Genomic DNA, 21,195 nt, shown 5'->3' with positions numbered 1-21,195 from the left:
TATACTGATACTATCCATGGTACTTTTTCCCTTTCTAAAACCAAATTGACTATCGGCAAGCAAATCATTACATTCAAGAAACCATTCGAGTCGATTTTTAATTAAGTGTTCAGCTAGTTTTATTAATACTGAGGAAAGAACTATTGGGCGATACGAAGATGGGTCTGACGGGGACTTATTTGGTTTAGGGATTGGCAACACTTTTTGAAACTTCCATGACAGAGGGACGTCACTACCTGTCATCGCAATTGAATTGATGATTTCCAAATAATATGAGAGTACTTGATCATCTAAGTTATGAAAGAAGGAATACGGGATACCATCTGCACCTGGAGACGAATCAGAAACGTTTTGTATGATTCCCTTAAGTTCAAACAGTGAAAATGGCCGGTCAATGGCAGACACAGGGTCTGGGACTGGCGAAGTTAGGTACAGTTTTTGAGGGACCCATGGTGGAGCTAGTTTGTCAACGAAAGCACCAGCGATTTCTAGTGGGATAGAAGGGCGAGAAGACTCTGTCATGCCAGATTTAAATCGGCGAATGTTTTGCCATACTATTGAAGATGGGGTTTCAGGGGAAATTGATAAGCAGAACTTTCTCCAACTCTCGAATTTTTTCTTTTTAAAAAGTTCACGAGATTCTTCTGTTACCTTACTTAATTCTGAAAAATTTTCATTGGTCATATTAGCTTTATATTTACGCTCGGCAGACTTTCTTTTTTTTATGGCCTCTGTACAATCACTGTCCCACCATGGTTGCGGGGGCAGCTTATGATTAAGTTTTTTTAAAGGAAAAGCTTTATTTGCGGAATCTACTAATAGATTGGTAAAGGATGTAGCGCAAGTGGATTCATTACCAGATGAAACAATTGGAAGAGAGGGGAGATTGTTCTCAACACCTTCTTTAAATGTATTCCACGCATTGCTGGTCCTATCTGGAAGTCTATGTTTCAGTTGTGGAACATATTTAGAAGTTAAAGGACTATTAAATGGAAAGGTAATTAAAATGGGGTAGTGGTCACTGCCATATGATGAAGGGAGTGTTTGCCAAGATAACAGTGAAGCTAGGCTAGGGGAACATATTGACAGATCAACAGCACTTTGACTTTGGCCTGGACTGGTCAAACGAGTAGGAGATCCTGTATTTAATGTACACAAGTTATGATTATCAATGATGTCAAGTAACATTTCACCATAGTTATTTGAAATAGAACTGCCCCATGCTCGATGGTGACAGTTGAAATCTCCTAGAATAATCAAAGGTTTAGGTAGAGATGATATTATTTGATCAATTTCAGATAAGATAGAAGAACAGGGATGAGGAATGTATATAGACACTAAACAAAAATTATAAATACTTATTGCTACAATAGACAAATCAATACTGTGGTTAGGGATAGAAATTGTATTAAAAGGGACAGACTTGTTGATAAATATGGCTACCCCACCATATCCATCAACCCGGTCTTCCCTGATAGAATTATAGCCATTAACTTTCAACTTTTGGTTAGGTTTAAGCCNTTTTTAAAACCCTGGAGTTTGCAATTAAATAGATTTTAATATGACTGGAACAGTGGAAATATTCCATTCCCGATACTTTTAGTGCAGCCCTCGTATATAAGTATTAACAACTATACACCTCCTGAAAAGCAGAAATCCAGGGCGCTTTTCGCTCTACTTATTGTGTCTTTTTCTTATCTTATTTGTGTACAGTCAGCGTCAAAATATTTCGTGACACCCAAAGTAGCCAAAAAGTTCGCAACACGTCTTTGTTACAATTTGGAATAAGGTTGGTTTTCAACTTTTTCGCTACTTTGGAAGTCACGAACTATTTGAAGTTGACTGTACCAGGCCTGGCTCACTCCGCGCGGTACATCCGATAATTACCTACAGCGAAGCGCCCCGCCGGCGGGTATTATATCAGTCGAGTGTCACGCGCGCGCTCGTCAGGACGCTGGCGTGTGTTGTAGTACATATGATTATAATTCTATGATCGAAGTATTATTTAAAAATGGACATAAAGAGAAAGAAATATTGTGCGGCGTAGTAATCTACTGGATTTATCTTTTTTTTTCGCTTCCCAAAGATNATAAACAATGTTTTTTATTTATTTCCTCCAACCTTCTTCATCATCCGACGGGTACTCATGGCAGTAGTTCCGTAGAATAATGACTAAAAGTGACATACGTCATATATTTGATTAAAAAAATTCCTAGAACAACGACGGTTTATCACATACATCCTCAAATTGTCCATAGAACAATGACGCATGTGATTTTTACAAAAAACTAAGTATTTTTGGAGATGGGTACATAGTTTATATAAAATAACATCTTTAAGTTTATAACATCCCCAAATTTGAAACCGATCAGCCAAGTAGTTTTTTTTGTAGACACAAAAAACCGGTTCCAAAACTTTAAAACGCTCTCCTGGAAACTTAACATTTTGCAGATACGTCGTTGACATACCGTCGACGCCGACGGTATGTATATTAATCATGCCGACAAAATTACAGCTCCCTACCCCTAGTGCCAATAGTTTCCAAGCAAAACCTCGGACAGACAGACATATTGAAATTATAAGGGTTCCTTTTTAGGGCTACGGAACCCTAAAAATAAGGTGTCCGATTAAAAAATCCGTTGTTTCGTTTCGAACTTTACCGGTATAAAAATGGAGCGTAACTGGAGTGTGGACTAGAGTTGAACAAAACGCGAATGAATTGGAGACATTACGAGCAGACTCCTATACTGCACTAGAAGTGGGCGCCGATATAAAATTGGCCGGCGGCGCCGCACCGACTTTTTGACTTCGGCGGCGGCGGCGTCGGCGGCGTCGGTGTGTTTTAACTATTCATTATTTTAAAAAATCTGCTCGTTTAGAATCTGTCTTGAGATTTGATTGACCCGGTAGAACCACTGAAGTAGTGATTTATTAGTAGATTTATTACCATTTTTTTCATTACGAAAATGCATTTATTTGCATACCCACCCACCCCCTTCACCGTTCGGCTATCGTGGCCGTTTCGCTCTCTTGATCATACCTAGATAGTTTGATATAAATTTGGATAGTGGGTTAGGCTGAGTTGACTTGGCATACCTACATTTTAAAACATAAATTATACGAGGCACACACTTTCACTAATTATTTATTAAATTACATAATTTACAGTTGATTTGTGAAATAAATTAAGACATCAATCGTCATACTGTAGATTAGAAAGAATTATTTTCTATGAATTTGAGCAAGTTCCATGACATTACTAAAGTAAGTAATTGTAATTGCATTTATTTATTTCAATAATTAATTCTACCTACAAGTATGATAAAGCATCACTTTAGTACAGGTAAAATAACATAAAGGTGTTTTTACATGGTAGCTGTTTACAAGTGTCTACACCCGAGGTTTTGTTGTTTGTAATTTTTAGGGCAAGGGTTTTTTTAAAGAATTTTTCTTTTTAAATACAAAAACGGTTTGTATTATAGGAAAATCACGGATTAGTCGCTTGCAAAATTTATTAGGTTAATAGACATTTCTGTACATTGTAATTGGTATTTTTTAGAGATTACAATTGCACCCAATATCCAGTTGTAGGTATGTCTATGCTAAGTAATTTTTCTATGACTACGAATTTACCACATTACGAGTGGCACAGTTATTTTAAGTAATCGAAGTACGAACAAGTGCGGCTTTAGAAATTATGAATTTAATTACTTTATGTTAGGTATTTGATACTTCCATGCTATTGACCTAAACTACATAGAGCGCAAGTTGTGTTAAGAAGTTTATTAATATAGTCAACTGTGTTGTGCTGCACAACACAACATAGTTGACCAGATGAAATATCCAAGTAGGTACTATTGTTTGATTTTTGAATTGTATTCAGAAAGGTAAGTAGGGTGGGTGCACCAGTCCCACACCAGGAACCAGTAGTACACCATTTCTAATTTCACATCAAAATATTAACAATCTGTCGAATTTCCCGCCACTTTTGTTAAGTTTGGTAGCACTGCCGTACTTCTACCAATCATTAGTCATAAATAAAAGCGACTAACACGACTTGGTACGATCTGGTCAACCTTAGGCACATTGCGACTTTCCATATTGATTGTTGAATAAAAATAAACCTTACAGTTATTAAGAAAATTGGAATAAGCTACTTGATTCTATGATAGACAAGGAGTAGTTAATTCATTTTTTGCAATGATATCAAAATTAATTTTAAAATGTCGCTTACTTATTCGGTTTGTTATCTACTGGTACACCCACCCTATCTAATTTTTCCTCCAATGCTTTACTTTTTTTATGTGACGAAAATGGAAAGAAAAGTTTAATTAACTATCTATTACCACAGATAATATAACCGTTTTATTATTTCGGATTAAAAATTAACAAATAAATAGTAAAGGCCTGCTAAAGCAATAAGTGATATACAGGGTGGAAACGATAAGTGATCTCACTCGATTATTTCTAAACTATACAAGATATCGATAAACTGATTACTGATCCTGAAAGTGCTTCACGAGCTCTTTTAAACGATATCAGTAATAGGTTACAGAATTAACTGGATCTCTCCGTAAATTCAATGTTTTCAGCCTCCATACTAAATGTATGCCACTATGCCAACCGCACAATATTAGAAGTGTATTTTTAATTATTTTAAATAATAAACACTTAAAATTAACTCGTAAATTGCATTCTTATTTAAAATTATTCATGGAAAACATTGGTTTTAGGCTTTACTTGCTAAAATGTTACCAAGACACGAGTACCATGGCTGTGGCAGTACTAAATGTATGGAAGCTGGAAACATCGAATTTTCGGATAGATCCAGTTTATTTTATAATTTATTACTGGTACCGTTGGATACAGCTCGTGAAGCACTTCCAGGACCAGTAACCAGTTTTTGGATATCTTGTATAGTTTTTAATATTATGTGGTTTTACTAAATGTATGGAAGCCTGGAACATTGAATTTTCAGATAGATCCAGTTTATTTTGTAACCTATTATTGGTACTGTTGGATAGAGCTCGTGAAGCACTTTCAGGAACAGTAACCAGCTTTTGGATATCTAGTATAGTTTAGAAAAAATCGAGTGAGATCACTTATCGTTTCCACCCTGTATAGGTACAACGAATGTGTTAGGGAGAAGTGTACATGAAAATTCTGGACAGCGTCATGTGGATTTCTTCAACAGGGGTAGAAGGGAAGAGCAAGTTTTCTAGGACCCCTTGGCTGGCCAGCGAGCATATGCTGGGCAATAGTAGCATGATACGCCCCAGGCGGCGCGCGTCCTTTGCTGAGCAGTGCTTTTGGAGAAGAAGTAAAGTTTGCTCTTGCAGCATTTCAATTTGAGGCGAGGTAGGGCTATCCACGTTATCTAGAAGTAAAATGCTAATATAAGTGTTCACAATATGTTATATACAGTGCCCGGACAGCATGTAGAGATCAAACTTTAATGGCGTAATCTATGGACAATTTTATCGATGAAAACTACTAAGTACTTGGAGCTTGACCCATTTCTCGCAAAATTGCAAGGATTTATTTTTTTAATTTTTAGTATTCACTTCTTCCTTTTGAACGGGCTCGCACGGCAAACTCGACATCCTACTCACTCAAGAGCAGGGTGAGCAGGATGACCAGCGTGCCGCGCGAGCCCTTTCGCTCAGTGTGGACGCACCATTACACTAATAAGGAAATTAATATTTTATATCATGCGATAGCTAATAAAATTATCTATTGGTAGAAGTAGAAAACAGACACAAGTTTCATACATTTTAAGGGAGTAAGAATGGATTTAAGTAGAAAAAAACATGAGTTTTTTCACTTCTTTTCAGTTATTTTCCAACAGAAGAAAAACCAGGTCGTTAAAGTATGTTTTATTTGCATTGTACTCGTATTATTAGTACCTATTTGAGCTATTCTACAAAACGAATGTAAATTTATTAGTCTACTGCCCGTTTTCACCATCAATCCCTAATTTTTAAGTGACCCCAATGGTAACAAATAACATGAATTTTGTTTACATAGGGGTCACTTAAAAATTAGGGATTGATGGTGAAAACGGGCATACGTCTATTAGTTTTAACATTATTGTTGAACAAAGATACCCCTTCCCAGCGGTTCCAGAGCGCGGCTAGTCTGTATGTTAATGTATTAAGAAATTATGTAATATGTTGTGGGATTCTTACAGGCTGTGCGGAACGTATATCGTTTTTCATGTTTTTTCTTAACTTATTCAAGTATTTGCGCCTGAAAATCATCATCTCATGATCTCATATTGAGGAGCTGATGAAGAAGTTAAAACTCCTCAATGCTTATATATGAGTTACGCCCTTAAAGTTTGATCACTACGTCCGGACACACTGTCTAATATTGATGACTTACTTATTAGGGACACAGATTAGTTCATTAGTGTATTGTTGATGATTTATTAATAGCTTATTGTAGGTATACCTACTCAATCGTTTATATAAGTTTTTAAATGTACCTGCGCTTGTGTTAATTTTTTATGCTTATCTCATTGTTTAGATTTGTCATATTTCTTGTAAAATGAACCCAATGGCTGTTTATTTAGCATTTGAGTAAAAATTACTTAAATGTATTAAGAAATAAATGTTCCTTAAACCTTAAGAAAAATATTTACCTGTGCGAAAGAGCAGAGCAGATTTCAGCCAGTCATATTCTGATTTGTCTAATTTGCAATGCGATATTCGTTTTAATAGAGTAGTTAATTTCTTAAAATCATCTTGAGTATTTTGGCGTTTATAGTGTACATGCAGAGCCATTATATCTGGAAGGAGAAAATGTATTGAAATCTACGTACCTTACACTTATTTTGGTAAACAAAATACGAGTATTTGTACCATTATTATGACCTTTCCTGTCTTACCTTCATCAAGGCGGAAGGAATGTTGTGCTGCCGTAAGGATGAACAATTCTTTCCAATAATTATGTAACAAACATAACTGTTCCGTGTTCTTCATTTGCACAAAAGACGAAACTCCGTGCAACCATTTTATTGTGAGCACCAACACTTTCGCTGCTGGGTCGTACACATCGTCGGACGTGTAACACAAATAGTCTAGGTTTGTTTTTCGCATTTTCCCTTCAAAGTTATCGATTTCTTCAGATGATTTTTGCATGCTTTCTGCTAAGCGAACTATATTCTGCCGGTCTCTGGGATTATGTTCCGAACGGTTTTTGTAGCTTGTCGCCTGTGAGCTGTGCTTTTCCAAATTTCTTGGCACTACATATACCGGCGGTTCAAAATTATTTGGAGAGTGTAAAGGGTGGTTCCTGGAATCTAAAGATAAGTAGAATTAAGAGATTATTAAAAGAAAGTGATCGATTCAATACACAATTCGAGATATTCGCTATGCTCAATGTTTAAATTCGCTGGAATTAGAATTTCTTAATTTATAGGTCGATTCATTCGCTGAGCAATATTTTTATTAAATGTATAGGTTCGCCAAACCAACGCGTTCAGTCTGCGTGCGCGATTGCGATGGATATCGCCAATTATTTATTTTATTTATTAGGACAACCAACAAGACAAAAACGCATACATGGAATTACTAATCTAAAAGTGCTTAGTTTTATTGGGATAGATGCAGGAAAATACTTAAAAGTTTCACTCTTTCTTCTTCCCGTGCAAAAGCTGTCATAAGTTAGTAACCTATTTAAATAACTACTTAATCATTAGTATTACCAGCTTTACTGATGTCGTCAGTGGAGCATTCTGTTCTACACGCTTCCTCTGAACTAGACACTTCATCTTCTTTAATTCGTTCTTGTAGTTGTGAATCGGGTTTATTTGTATTTTCTATGCGTGATGAATATTTAGATGGGCTCAATCCATCTTGTAACGGATCTAGAAATAAAATAATAGCTAAGATAAAAGTTATAAAAAATATCTAAAAAAGAAACTTAGTAGAATAATACTTACTACTAGAAGTCTGGGCTTCGATTGTTGAGCTTTCCGACGTCACAACGGGAGGATAAAATATGTTGGAGTGGAAGTAGCCTGGATGGGGTACCGGGTAGTGTAGTGGCGTGGAGAATAGCGGCATCTTGAACGGATTGAGAGCCGTTAGCGGGCCGATTTGAGTTCCGAGAAGCGGGTGCATTTGTGGCATAGCCTCTGCGACGGCATCAGGTTGTCGGGAGGAAAAGTCTTGGAATGTCGGGCTTTCTAGAAAAGATCCGTGTAAGTGGGTAGGGGGGAGTGAATCGGGTGCGTGTGGAATGCTGCTGTACGCGAGATGGGGGAAGCCGGCGAAGGTGAGAGGGGTGGGGGAGGGGAAGAAGGCTTGCTGGCGGTTGAAGCTGTAGCCCAACTTCTGAAGGGTCAACTGGTGGTGCGATGAAGGCATGGCCGGTCGCGGGGCTCGCTCGTGTTGTACCGCTGAAAATTGTTGGAAGTGTGAGTAAATTAGTTTCTTGATTTTTTTAAAAGGGCAATTTTTTTAGTTTGTTGTACATTAAAAGTTTCATTGTTTTTAAAGTTTTATTAATATTTAAAAAGTTCAAGTTTATTTAAATACATAACTAGGTTTTATATGTTAATATCTAAATAATGTTATAATTAAGAGAATCTATACCAGCGTTGCCAGTTTTTTTTTTTGCCAAGTCGGGACTTTGGTACTTTTTGAAGCGGGACATAATAAAAAAACGTAATAATAATCAAAGGTTTTCAAATATTTATCCTTTTATTTAACTTAAAATTACGTTTACGTGACAATAGATAGCAAAAGTAGCCATAGAAAATGTATTTTAACAAAAAATAATAATAAATAAGTTACATACATATTTGAGCCGTTTGGAGTTGAAACTCTGGGCCCGTGGGGACCAAGCGCCCACAAACTGTTTCGTAAGATATCTCAGCGCTTAGTTGAGACATCTTACGATACAAAGGCTGGCTGGCCTTTACCTTGGCCAACGCATCAGCCTTGCCATCCAGCGTGGCAATGTGGCCAGCCTTTTGGGCACCTTCCCCCAAGGTAGCGATTTAGATGAAATTTTTTGTATATACAAGCTTTATAAATAAAAAACTTTTTTTATTTAGTTATAGTTTAGTTTAGTAGTTATTTGTTACCATTTTGTTGTATATATGTATGTATAGATTATTGTTAGATTTGAATAAAAAGACATGAAAGTGTAAAAAAAAAAACAGATTTAGTACGTACTTACGCTACGTACGGTCGAGTTCTCTCCGAAAAGCGGGACCGAGCCTGTCCCGCGCGGGACATTTAAATTTGATTTAAAAATCGGGACGTCCCGCCTAAATCGGGACGTCTATACATACATTAGGTTAATTAATAATTTAGGAAATATTTAATTTTTCTATGCTGTGTCCATATAAATAGTTCCATTGAGTTACTAAACGTTTTTGATTTTAAAGCTTTTTAGTAAATCACAAATATAAGAGTAAGAAAGATATCTACGTAGTAGGAGGAGGTAGGTATCAAACATTTTTCGAAAGCAATCTTTCAAATCCCAAATCTGATACACGTTGGTCATGAAAAAAAATTATGGTCTACATGGCTAAATGCTAGTAAGCATTAGCAAAATAATTTTCCCTGTAGGGTACTACAGAGAAAATTATTTTGTATTTAAATTGAGTACTTAATGCAGTTTTCTCGATTAATAAACTATAGCGAGAATGACACCCCTACCGGGTTTAGGTTATTCTTTGCTTATTCGCATACGAAGACGCGGGCGCCCGCTAGTAGGTAGGTACCTACCTACTCGTATCTTATAATCATGGTAGAACATGAACATAAAGCATATGACAGAGAAATAAAAAATACCCACTATTTATATTAAGTTAGTATAGTGCATAGTGCACCAGGCAGGTATTATCCAATTCTCTCGTAGTAACCAAATCAAACACACTGTCGTAATTTTAACCCAAAATCATCCTTCATGCAGCTAAACTAGATACAGTCGACATCACGTCAACGTAAACACTGTGGTATCTTACGTAGTTGCGATAGGGGCGACTTTGCAACGGAAATTTATAGCTCGATGTGCTGTCGACTGTACAAAGGTATTTGAGAACCAGAATATCTAAGTTTAATGATTATTAGTGGTGGATTCTTTATAATGAAGTTGGTCAGGCTGGAAGTTTCCCACTTGTAAGTATGTGTTACAGTCAAAACTCATAATCGGTCAACATCACTTTTGACTGCAAAAATCAGTCAAAAGTGGTTTTGAACACTCAATATCACTTTATACAGATTTTTCACTCAAAAGTGATATTGACCAAGCGCTTTAGTAATTACTTTGTATGAAGTTTGGACTGATTGGTAAAATTTTAGATCAGGCGAAAGCACTTTTGACTGATTTTTTGCAGTCAAAAGTCGGTTTGACTAACGCCCTGCCTGACTGACTGGAATAATATTGACCTCTTGGTCAATATCATCAGACTGATTTTTGCAGAGCTCAGAGTGTGTCAATCTAAGGGTGTCGGAGATTCAGTTGTCATTTAGATTTCAATAACTATTTTATTTTATTTATTAGGACAACCAACAACACAAACACACATAAGGAAGTGAATTAAGTAATTAAACTAAAAAAAATGTTAAGAACTAACCACGGCCTAATAATAAATAAGTATTATTTGATAATTTGATTTTGGATAAGTTACCGGCAATGTGTATAATTCAGGTATTAACTAAATACTTAACTACTTAGGTAATGTATAGAATGCCTGGGGCGTCTAGGCAATGTATAAAAGGATGGTGTCAGGGGCTGGACCAAGTGCTGCCCAGAATTAACCCATAGTACATTTTGTTCCTCAGGCCAATACTAATGTGCTAACCGGATCGCACTGAAATCTATCCTAGTCCAGTNGTGTCATGAAGACTGTCTTTTTGTAAGATGATGCTTTTGGAGGACCAGAATTAGGGTTATAATAAGGAATATTTTTACTAAAAGAGCTTTGTTTTTCAGGGTTAGAGGACAATACGTCTGCATAGGACTTTGAGGCTGGAGGGTGAATCTTGGAAGCCTCTGCATATGAGATGGAATTTTCAGCCATATAAGACTTAATTTTTTTCTGACGGATGAATTCTGGGCATGACTTGCTAGTTGCAAAGTGGAAACCGGAGCAAAGACAACAGGAAGCTTGGTCTTCATAAACAGAGCACGAATCTCCCATGTGGGCCTGCCCACACTTAAAACAGCGAGGCTGGGACCTACATTGGGCCTTTGTATGACCAAATCGGCAACAATTAAAACATTGTACTGTAGGAAAGATATACAATTCAACTGGTAAAGCATTGTAGCAAATAAATACTCTTTTTGGTAAGGTTTGTCCGTCAAATGTTACAACAACTGATTGAGAGGGTTTCCAAGAAACTGAACCATTATTAAAAGATTTAAAATTCAGTCTGCGCACTTTTATTATTTTCCCACATCCTACTGGAACTGACATGTTTTCTATGACTTCTTCGGGGGACCATTCAGCAGGAACACCACGAACAAGTCCCATTCTAGTGACGTTGAATGTAGGGATAAAAGCCTTGAAATCATTAGAGTCCAGTTTAGGATGACTCATAAATGAGTTAGCCTGAGAGAAGTCTGAAAATGAGACTGAACATTTGTTTCGTCCGATTCTCTTGACGCTTCCATCAATAATGTTGTGAAAATTATGTCTCTTTAGAAAGTTCCCAAAAGTTACCGGATGCAAATAAACGCCGTCACTGGGAGACGATTGATTACGCTGAACGTGGACAACGTATGGAGCCGTATCAGAGTTATTGTAGAACTTGCGTCCAATAGTGACGGGAGCAGAGCCCGAATTTGGCAAATCCTGGTCAATAGGAGTGGGAGTAGGAGGATCTACTGTAGTTTTGTCATCAGGGTTACTCATACGACCATCAACCTTTTTCTTTTCCTGTCCATGAAGTTTTCTTTTCTTGTGACTACGTTTGAGAGTGGGGGGAGCAGTAAATGAATTTTCGGAATCTGTATCGTTTGTTACCGTCACATAAAATCCTACTGAAGGAGAAGACTGTCCAGGAGAGCTGATAGACTCATCAAAAACAGGGGGAACTGATCCCCCTGGGTCAGGAGGATCGTTCATGGTGAGAGACGAAATTGAGAAAAAACTTACCAAATAACAGCTCAAATAACACTATCTACACAAAATATACGTACACACTAATAAATATTTACACTAAAACTACTTCCCTGATCACAATTACGCGAAAATTTGTAAATAAAATCGGAAAGTTAAAAAAGACACCCGCCGAGTTTAACGTTTCCCGCGCTTTTCGCGATACGGATTTGTCAAAACAGCCTTAGGGTGGGTTGCACCATCTTAGTTTAACTTTGACAAACGTCTAAAATCTGTCAAACTCCATACAAAAAACACCGGTTAACATCATAGTTACGGTCAAAGTTAGGTGGTGCAACTCACCCTATTGGTTTTCGATATAATCGAAGCTTATCACCGGGGTTTAAGTAATCGCAAGGANGTTTGTTACAGTCACATAAAATCCTACTGAAGGAGAAGACTGTCCAGGAGAGCTGATAGACTCATCAAAAACAGGGGGAACTGATCCCCCTGGGTCAGGAGGATCGTTCATGGTGAGAGAAGAAATTGAGAAAAAACTTACCTAATAACAGCTCAAATAACACTATATACACAAAATATACGTACACACTAATAAATATTTACACTAAAACTACTTCCCTGATCACAATTACGCGAAAATTTATAAATAAAATCGGAAAGTTAAAAAAGACACCCGCCGAGTTTAACGTTTCCCGCGCTTTTTTCCATGATTACTATTGCTTTATAATAGTAATCATATGACAGTTCATAACGTACGATTATTCTGTCAAACGCTTTGTATAACTGACTTTATCGTACGTTATGAACTGTCAAATGATTACGATTGCTTTACACAATTCCACCTCTGAATTTGCACAAAATGCATACTTTTCTATGCTATTGCGACGTGTACATTCTGTCTGCGTCAAAAAATCGTTGATTTTTCTTTATATTAAATATTGGTGTTGGCTGATTTTTTTTAGTTTCTCTAGACCTAGTGGAGACTAAATGATTAGATATTATGATAACGATTAATAAATTTAATGACAGAAAAAAATCGGTTTTGTAAGTACAGTCACGGAATGAAAAGGTTCGTCAGTTTTCAAATTGATTCCTTCAACGAATCGCGAGCACATATTACCTTTTGAAACTATGTTACAGAATAATCTCGAGTTAGAANTCTGTACCTGTACTATTACTTATTCTGTGACTGTACGTAGTTGAATTTCGAATGAACTCCAGAAAGTAGACTGGATATAACTTGTAAGATTTGATTACAAGGTATTAGACGACTGAGCTGAATACGAGTATAAGCAATTAAAAACAGAATCTATGAATCTATGGTAAAAAGTGCAATCTACATAATAGGGATAAGTAACAAGGAATGCGTGGGCCATAGGCACCATAGTAGGCATTCCAGCCGTTAGCCATACAAAGTTGCAGGTAGTTGAATAAACTCTGAATAAATCATAGGCTAGTTACGCCTGTCTACGTCGTCACATTAATAATATTTAGATGTATGCGAAATGTAATTTTACTAACTAGAATGTATGGCGTTTTTTCATGACACATTAGAATGTATGGACTCTGAGCACGATTGATCGGCTTTTCTTCTTTTTTCTCAAAATTTCTTAGTAAATTAATGATGCAAAATTCAAAACGGACCTATTTTTCAAACAATTTTTATTGATATTATCTTGTGTTGTTACAAATTACTTTCTTTTTAAGTAAAAATTAAGGTTGGATTAATAATGCTTTTAAATCGGTATCAATGATAAAAGTAGAGATAAGTTGAGAAAATTTTACTATTTTATTAAAATCATTACATTTCCTCAATATACCTTTTTTACCTTATGCACTGTCTAATTAGCAACTTAAATACGCCTTATTTGCATATTTTCAGGTGTCCCTGTGTCGCTATTTTACAGTCATATTATCGCGATTGGTCTCCTTAGAACCAAATAATTTTTCGTTTGACATGAAAAAGTTTAAAAGCAAACCCGGGGAACAGACTAACTACGCTAAGTGACAGGCCACAGAACATCAATCATGGAGTAACGTCACTGTCAGTGTCACACGATTATGCACGCGGGATTAGCGGGTAGAAAGCGGGCAAATCGACTTTTAATTAGTCAGATAAGAACCTCATTACGTCCATGTAGGTTGTGACAACGGACGTGTATGTGTGTTGTTAGGGTTCCTTGGTAGGTATGGATAAACGGCAAACTTTTTACTGTCACACAAAAATGACTTTTTCTGTGGTCTTTTCAATAGAAAGCGAAGGGTTTTCTGGGCGACATTCAATGGTGCTTTCAAATTAAATAGAAAACAATAAAATGATAAATGTTAGGCTGGGTTGCACTATCTTACTTAAACTTTGACAAACGTCAAAAATATGTCAAACTCCATATAAAAAGCACCGGTTATCGTTATAGTTACCCTTAAAGTTAGGTGGTGCAACTCAGACTAGTAAGTCTAAGTACCTACCTTTGTTAAGGTTTCCTAATCAATCACAAATCAAGGCAATTATAAAGAATAATCATATTGTGTCTCATTGTGTAACTCAATTTATTGTAGTATTTTTAACTTTTATAATATTTTAATAGTGTTCCATATCCATTCCTGCGTCTCTCTATATGAGGCTAACACAGCAGAGAGCTGCGTAATTGAAAGTATGTACCAGTCCCCATAGACAAAATGCACTTTTTGATCGAATCAAAAATCGAATCCGTCAAAAATCCATACAAAAAAAGGCCTTTTGACCATTTTTCAGCCGGTTTGCGATTTTTTTATTTCAACCGTATTAAATCGAACTTTTCATACGGAACCTTTCCCCTCCGGACAACTTTCGGGTCGCCAGCGGAATTATTCAACATTCATAATATTGTTTCAGAGGCAAGTGAGCGTGGCGCGGTAATGTCATTTTAACGCATGCTAATGCCGTCTTCTCTTGACTTACCTTCACCACAGTGGAGGCAGGCTCAGGAGCACCTGCAGTTAGTTTTTCAAGGCAGTTTTTCTAACGGAATCCCGTACCACGTAAAAACTTCTGTACGCTTATAACAGTCTGGAAATGATGACTTACTGTGATACTAATTGCTATCACAAACTCCAGATATAGAGAGATTACGTACCGCGAAGCCCACGTCAAAGGCTGTAGTTTGAAAACTAAGTATCACTTCTATTGTTTAATGGAGACCGATCATCATCATCATCATCAAATTATTTAGTCTCTGCTGCAGGAGTTCTATTCTCATACCATCTGATATTTGCCTCTGCAAATGGTGAAATGGTGACCGAAAAAAACGTAGGTACGCATTTTATAAGTCATTTGAAAATGAAATTTTCGTAAGGAGATAAAGCGTTGATGTATTTTTGGAGCCAAAAGAGTACATGACGTGTTGTACTTGTAATGGCTATCAGTGTCATTTATGTTTTCTCTAAAATAAACTATTTTAAGAAATGGTATCACTGTTCTTTTTTACATCATGTCATCATTCAGACTACCAGATCTCTCTTTGTATTCGATTGTGAACTCTATCCCTTTGCTCTAAAAAGCTAAATTATAAACCCAACAACTTTTAACTGTTTACTGCACTTTATTAACCAAACACAATGGTACATAATGACGTTACTAACACTTGTTTGCATTACCGTTGTGTAACAAGCGACAGTTCCCATTTACATGGAAAAATAATGATGGTTTTCATACCTAGATTCATCATATTTTTTGCGAAAAACCCGTAGGCTCTATTTTTTGTTTTCTTTAGTATCTCTAGAGCTGCCATACTTTGGACTTGCAGTCAGCAAATTCTGATAGATTATGGTAAATGTAGCGAATTTAGAAAAAGTTATCTAACTGACATTTTGATAAAAACCTTAATTTCTTTTTACCTAAAATAAAACTGACTTGGTCAGTAGGTACCTACACAAAATATCAGTATGACTCCGCTCTTTTCATGGTAGTTTAATTATGGAAACTAATATTATTTACATACAAACTGTTATGTTATGTACGGTATTAAGTAGATAAGCATTAAAACTCACACAACACAAAGTTCATATTCATAAATACCACCAATAATCGTAGACAATAATAATAACGTTTATTCAATTTCCATGGCAAACCTTACCCAATACTCTGTGCCGAGTCGACCAATCCTATTAGAATGGTTGTAAAATATAGTCATAAACTGTTATTGTCTATTACAACAATCGTTAAAACTTATACCATCGTGATTTGCGCGATCCCTGTAAACGTAACACAAACAATCGCATTTTAAAATGTGTCGCTTAACTTCAAACTCGGATAAATCCAATTCTAAGATTTTTTGAGATTTTGGTGTCAAATCAAAGAGAAAAAAAAAATGTTTTAAACATTTTTATCAGTCGTGTATAAATCAGCGTGGTTCTTGAGAAATAAGCCGTTAAAGTCGTAATATTTTATCTAAGAGAGATAGATCCATGAGACATTTTTTTTCAAACGTAGCTAAGTCCATGAGAGCCAATCCGGTAATTGCATTTCTTCAACATGGCCGCCAGTTGACGAAAACTCAGCGACCAGTGGCACCATGCGCTCCCGCTTTTTATTGTTTATTTGCGATATTCAGACAGTTCCCATGGATAATTATATTAAAATTGTGTCACCAACTAAAGCCCGCAAGCGGCTTAATATAAAAGTTCGCCTTAGGAAAGAGGAAAAAGCGAAAACTCGGTTTTGAAATACCTATCCCTGTGCGTCGTTTGGAATTTGGAGTTGGCACTAGTGTTGTGTTAACCATTTTCGATTATTATTTTGTCCTTCTATTGTTACAGAATATTTTGGACATAAGTATGTTTATGATATACTTACCTAATATTGACTACATTTCTTTCTCCGATCCAATTTGTGTAGGTATGTTCATGTAAGTTTTAGAATATAAGACATGCTTTGTGGAGTTGGGTCGTCTGGATATGTTTTGCAGTTTTTTGCTAAATATATTAAATTTGTAAATGTAATTATGTGAAATAAAATATTGATCTATTTAAATGATTTATAATAAACTAACTTTTTTTTCCTTTAAGTTAGGGGCTGGAAACGCACTTTAGCCAATTGGGCATAATGGTCATTGTTGGTGGAATTGAAATATGTATTATAAAAAATGCTTAATATTGAAAATGTGATAGGGCGACCAATTCACGAAGAAGAAATTGAAGAAGATGACTGAAGAAATATTGAATTGTGTTTAAAATAATTAAATTGGGTACTTCCTTTTTTTTTATAAAATAATAACTAGATTTTCTTATTTTGTTTTATTGTTCTATTCAGTTTGCTGCTACAAATTTGACTGTCGATGGTATACCGCGATTTCGTCACTACCACATGTGCTACCACATCCCTAGCTCTAATCGTGTTTTTTCATAACTAGATAAATCCGAATCTATTAAATCAAAACTCTATAAATCCTCATTGCGTTTTTTCAAAGTTGGATAAATTGCATTCCGTTATATCAAATGAAGGTAAATCCAAACTAAATATTAAATTTTTGAGAGAATGCGTGATTTAAATACTGAAATGAATAAACAGGATCATTTTCTTCAATAGTAGTGCGATAATAAAAAAAGACTGCCTTTTAATTCATTAAAATAAGACTATAAACACTTTTTATTAAATATCTCCGAACAGGGTAGAGTGGATTTATCCGAGTTTGAAGTTAAGCGACACAAATGTACGAAACAAGAATCAATAAAAATACGTCTAATTCAAAGATTATGCTCATTACCTGCACTTTGGCATCGAGCCAAATGATACGTTGGCCAGTCCCACGGAGGTAATCTCACCGACACATTACGGGACGATTTTCACGGCTAGCTATAATTTAATATGATCCAAAGAAATAGGTGCAATCGGACCTGCCCAGAACTCACAAACGCAAACCACTTTCAACCTTCTTCGAATATTCCCTATTCCAAATTCAAAATTCAAAACGAAACTCACCGCACAAACGCATTTTAAATCAATGGAATAAAATTCAAATTCGAAAACAGAATCAAACCAATTCGAAAAGTGAGCCTTCTAGTGAAGTGCACACGGTTTTCTCGTTTCAATCGGCGCAAATGATCGTGATTTCGATAATCGGATGGTATGTTATCGATCACGACGCTAAAGTTTCGATTCGTTTTGATTGTGGATCAATGCTTGTTTTGATTTCCAATTCGCGCTTGCGCCGTTTGAGCGTTAAATAGCCGCACGTAGCCGCTCTCATTACGTATGTTCGCAATTTTCGATTTCAATTTGGAATTGCATCGTGCAGTTTGTGTGCAGTTATAGCCATTATCAGCTCATATTATATTAAAATCGTTACATAACGGATTATATAATGTGATCGTGTTATAATATTCTTACAGTTCAATGATTTATCATATTAATAGCAAGATTAACGGACTGAAACTTTCTCAAAAATCCAACCTGTATGTATAAAGCCGTTAAATGATGATGATTCTCCATTTAACGAAATACTTACTTGAAATATAGGTAAGATGTAACTATTGGTTCGATTTAATGGTTTTTAATTTTGTTTTCTGTCCCTTCCGCATAATTTGATAATAAACAAAAACAACCCTCCCTCCAAAATCCAGAGCCTACTAAAGCAATTTAACGTAAATTTAGGCCTTCAATTACATCGAGTCAAACACGAATTTACCAAAATGAGATAAACGTATCGGATAGTCGTGCATGATTATTAGTTATTACAATAGCATTATGTGTATCGAATACAAAAATACTGATTCTGTAGTGGAATTTGGATTTCAATCGATTATGGTCTCTATGGTACATCACTAAAAAGTTTTTGTTTGAGTGAAAATTTGAAATTCGAAATGCAATGCAAACTGTTCTTGTAAGTTGGTCCCACTGGCTTATGACGATAACAGGTTAAGTAAATGACATACAATGGCCGGTAAAGGCAATAAAAATAATTCGGGACGGACATCTCTTATTACTTTCAAAAATTCAATTTCATTTCCACTCGGGGTTTGCTTTTTTAAACTTTGTCCATTTTATTGCTTTTACGATTGGCGGTGGTTTTTATAATCAACAGATAATTTTTACTTGATGAAAGGAAATTAGAGAAGATAATAATTTTAAAACTAAAGTAGTAATTTGAAGTGCCACATTTTAAAAACATTATGATGGAGATAATGTTTATGAAGAAATAAGAAAGTGTTCAAAAAGTATTTTTAGTTAAAAACAGTATTTCTTAAGCGGACACATTTATGCGCTCTACGCGCTTCAGCAGGACAGTCCATTAAAAAAAAGAGTGCAAACAAGAAAAACACTTTCAGCACGGAGGTCTGTAATGCATTCTTAAAAAGTATTATACGAAAGTAGGCACTTTAAAAACTAACTTTCGATTGGAACTGGCATTTAGAATTTGACGCTCAAATGACCTTTAGAAAAAAAAAAGGATCAAGGAAGAATCTAGTCGTAACGGCTTTCTGCGCAGGAGATAATGATAGATGATCCTGTACGTGACGTCCGTCACGCGGACTTAAGTTCGATTCCCGGGAATTAAGGTATTTCCTTTAAATTTGAAGAATAAATTAATTGGGTGAGTCAATAAAACTACAATTGGTTTTTACGTATTTTGGCTGACTCGCCATTCTTATGCCCGTTTTCACCATCAATCCCTAAGATTTAAGTGATCCCTATGGTAACACATTAAAAATTAGGGATTGATGGTGAAAACGGGCATTAGACAACCTAACCCAGGGGCTTGTTTATTATGGAGTATACCAGTGACTTGCCCCATTTTTGGCTTGATCCACGTGCCAAGTCACTGGATTGAATCTATACTTAATATAATAAATCTGTAGAGAGGTCAATTCTGTACATGAAATATATTTTCAAAATAACTATCAGGGGGTGATTAGTGATCGATACTGATGCCAAAAATGCAATCAGTGAAATTTTTGTCTGTCTGTCTGTCTGTCTGTCTGTCTGTATGTTCCTTATAGAAACAAAAACTACTCGACGGATTTTAATGAAACTTGGTACAATTATTCTTCATACTCCTGGGCAGGTTATAGGATACTTAGGAATTCCCACGGGAACGGGCATTAGCGGGAAAATCCTTTTGTATGAAAAATCTAAACCACTTAAGTTAGATGCTTGTTTGGCAAGCAGGTACCTTAGTAACTAAACTTAAAGCTTAGTTATAACAGGATATTGCAAAATTCCTACGGGAACGGGAATTAGCGAGAAAAAACATTTGTATGAAAAAATCTAAGCCACGTAAGATAGACGCTTGAAATTTGGCATGCAGGTAACTTAGTAAACTTAAAGCTTAGTTACAACAAGACATTGCAAAATTCCCACGGGAACTGGAATTAGCGGGAAATTCCTTTTGTATGACTGACTCACTGACATACCCACGCACAGCCTAAACGGCTAAACGTAGGCACTTGAAATTTATAAGGGACGTAGCTTAGGTACCGTAGAGGTGCACTAAGAAAGGAATTCCCGAAATTCCCACAGGAACAGGAATTACCGGGAAAATCCTTTTGTATGACAAAATCTAAACCGCGTAAGATAGATGAAGGGGGTAAAACGGGATCCACGCGTACGAAGTCGCGGGCGGCCGCTAGTTTTTTAAATATATTTATTTTCCAGTAACTGGGCCCACTTTTAATGATTTTATTAATAAACTAAACAGAAAACAACAAAAATCTACTATAGAATCTTAGGCTGAGTTGTATAACCTTATTTTAACCGTAACAAAAACCGGTGCTTTTTGTATGGAGTTTGATAGATTTTTGACGTTTGTCAAAGTTAAAGTAAGATGGTGCAACTCAGCCTTAGAACGTGTTAGAGTTATTAGGCAGTGCCTACACAGGAAAACGATACACATATTGATAAATTAATAAGTAAATAATGGCATTTGTACATAATTATGAGTAGCTGCTGCAGTAAACTACGCTTTACATAAGCATTTCAGGAAAACAATTTCTTTTTTTGTCTATTTTAAAAGTTTTTTGTAATATTTACCTAAATTCAAAATAGCCAAATGCCAGTCATGCTCTAATTACAGGTTTAGGCATATAATTTCAGTATGCATTAAAACATAAAATTATAGGACATTTCCATTTATCAACAA

General features: G+C 35.9%; 1 protein-coding gene across 1 annotated transcript; it reads right to left on the bottom strand.

Annotated features, from left to right (window-relative positions):
* Nucleotides 1–3,235: 3,235 nt before the first annotated feature.
* LOC114355119 (uncharacterized) lies at nt 3,236–12,088 on the bottom strand. The gene is made up of 7 exons (XM_028307801.1): nt 11,419–12,088; nt 7,946–8,404; nt 7,709–7,870; nt 6,890–7,303; nt 6,644–6,790; nt 5,120–5,377; nt 3,236–4,428 (listed from the first exon to the last, which is right to left on the bottom strand). The coding sequence occupies exons 1-6, from the start codon at nt 12,086–12,088 to the stop codon at nt 5,139–5,141; spliced, it is 2,091 nt and encodes a 696-aa protein (XP_028163602.1). The 3' UTR covers nt 3,236–4,428; nt 5,120–5,138.
* Nucleotides 12,089–21,195: the final 9,107 nt, after the last annotated feature.

This window comes from Ostrinia furnacalis, unplaced genomic scaffold, assembly GCF_004193835.3.
Source record: "Ostrinia furnacalis isolate ACB-3 unplaced genomic scaffold, ASM419383v2 OfSCF2350, whole genome shotgun sequence".
NCBI lineage: Eukaryota > Metazoa > Arthropoda > Insecta > Lepidoptera > Crambidae > Ostrinia > Ostrinia furnacalis.
The sequence above is the reverse complement of the archived record's forward strand: the minus strand, read 5'-3'. Positions and strand labels throughout refer to the sequence as shown.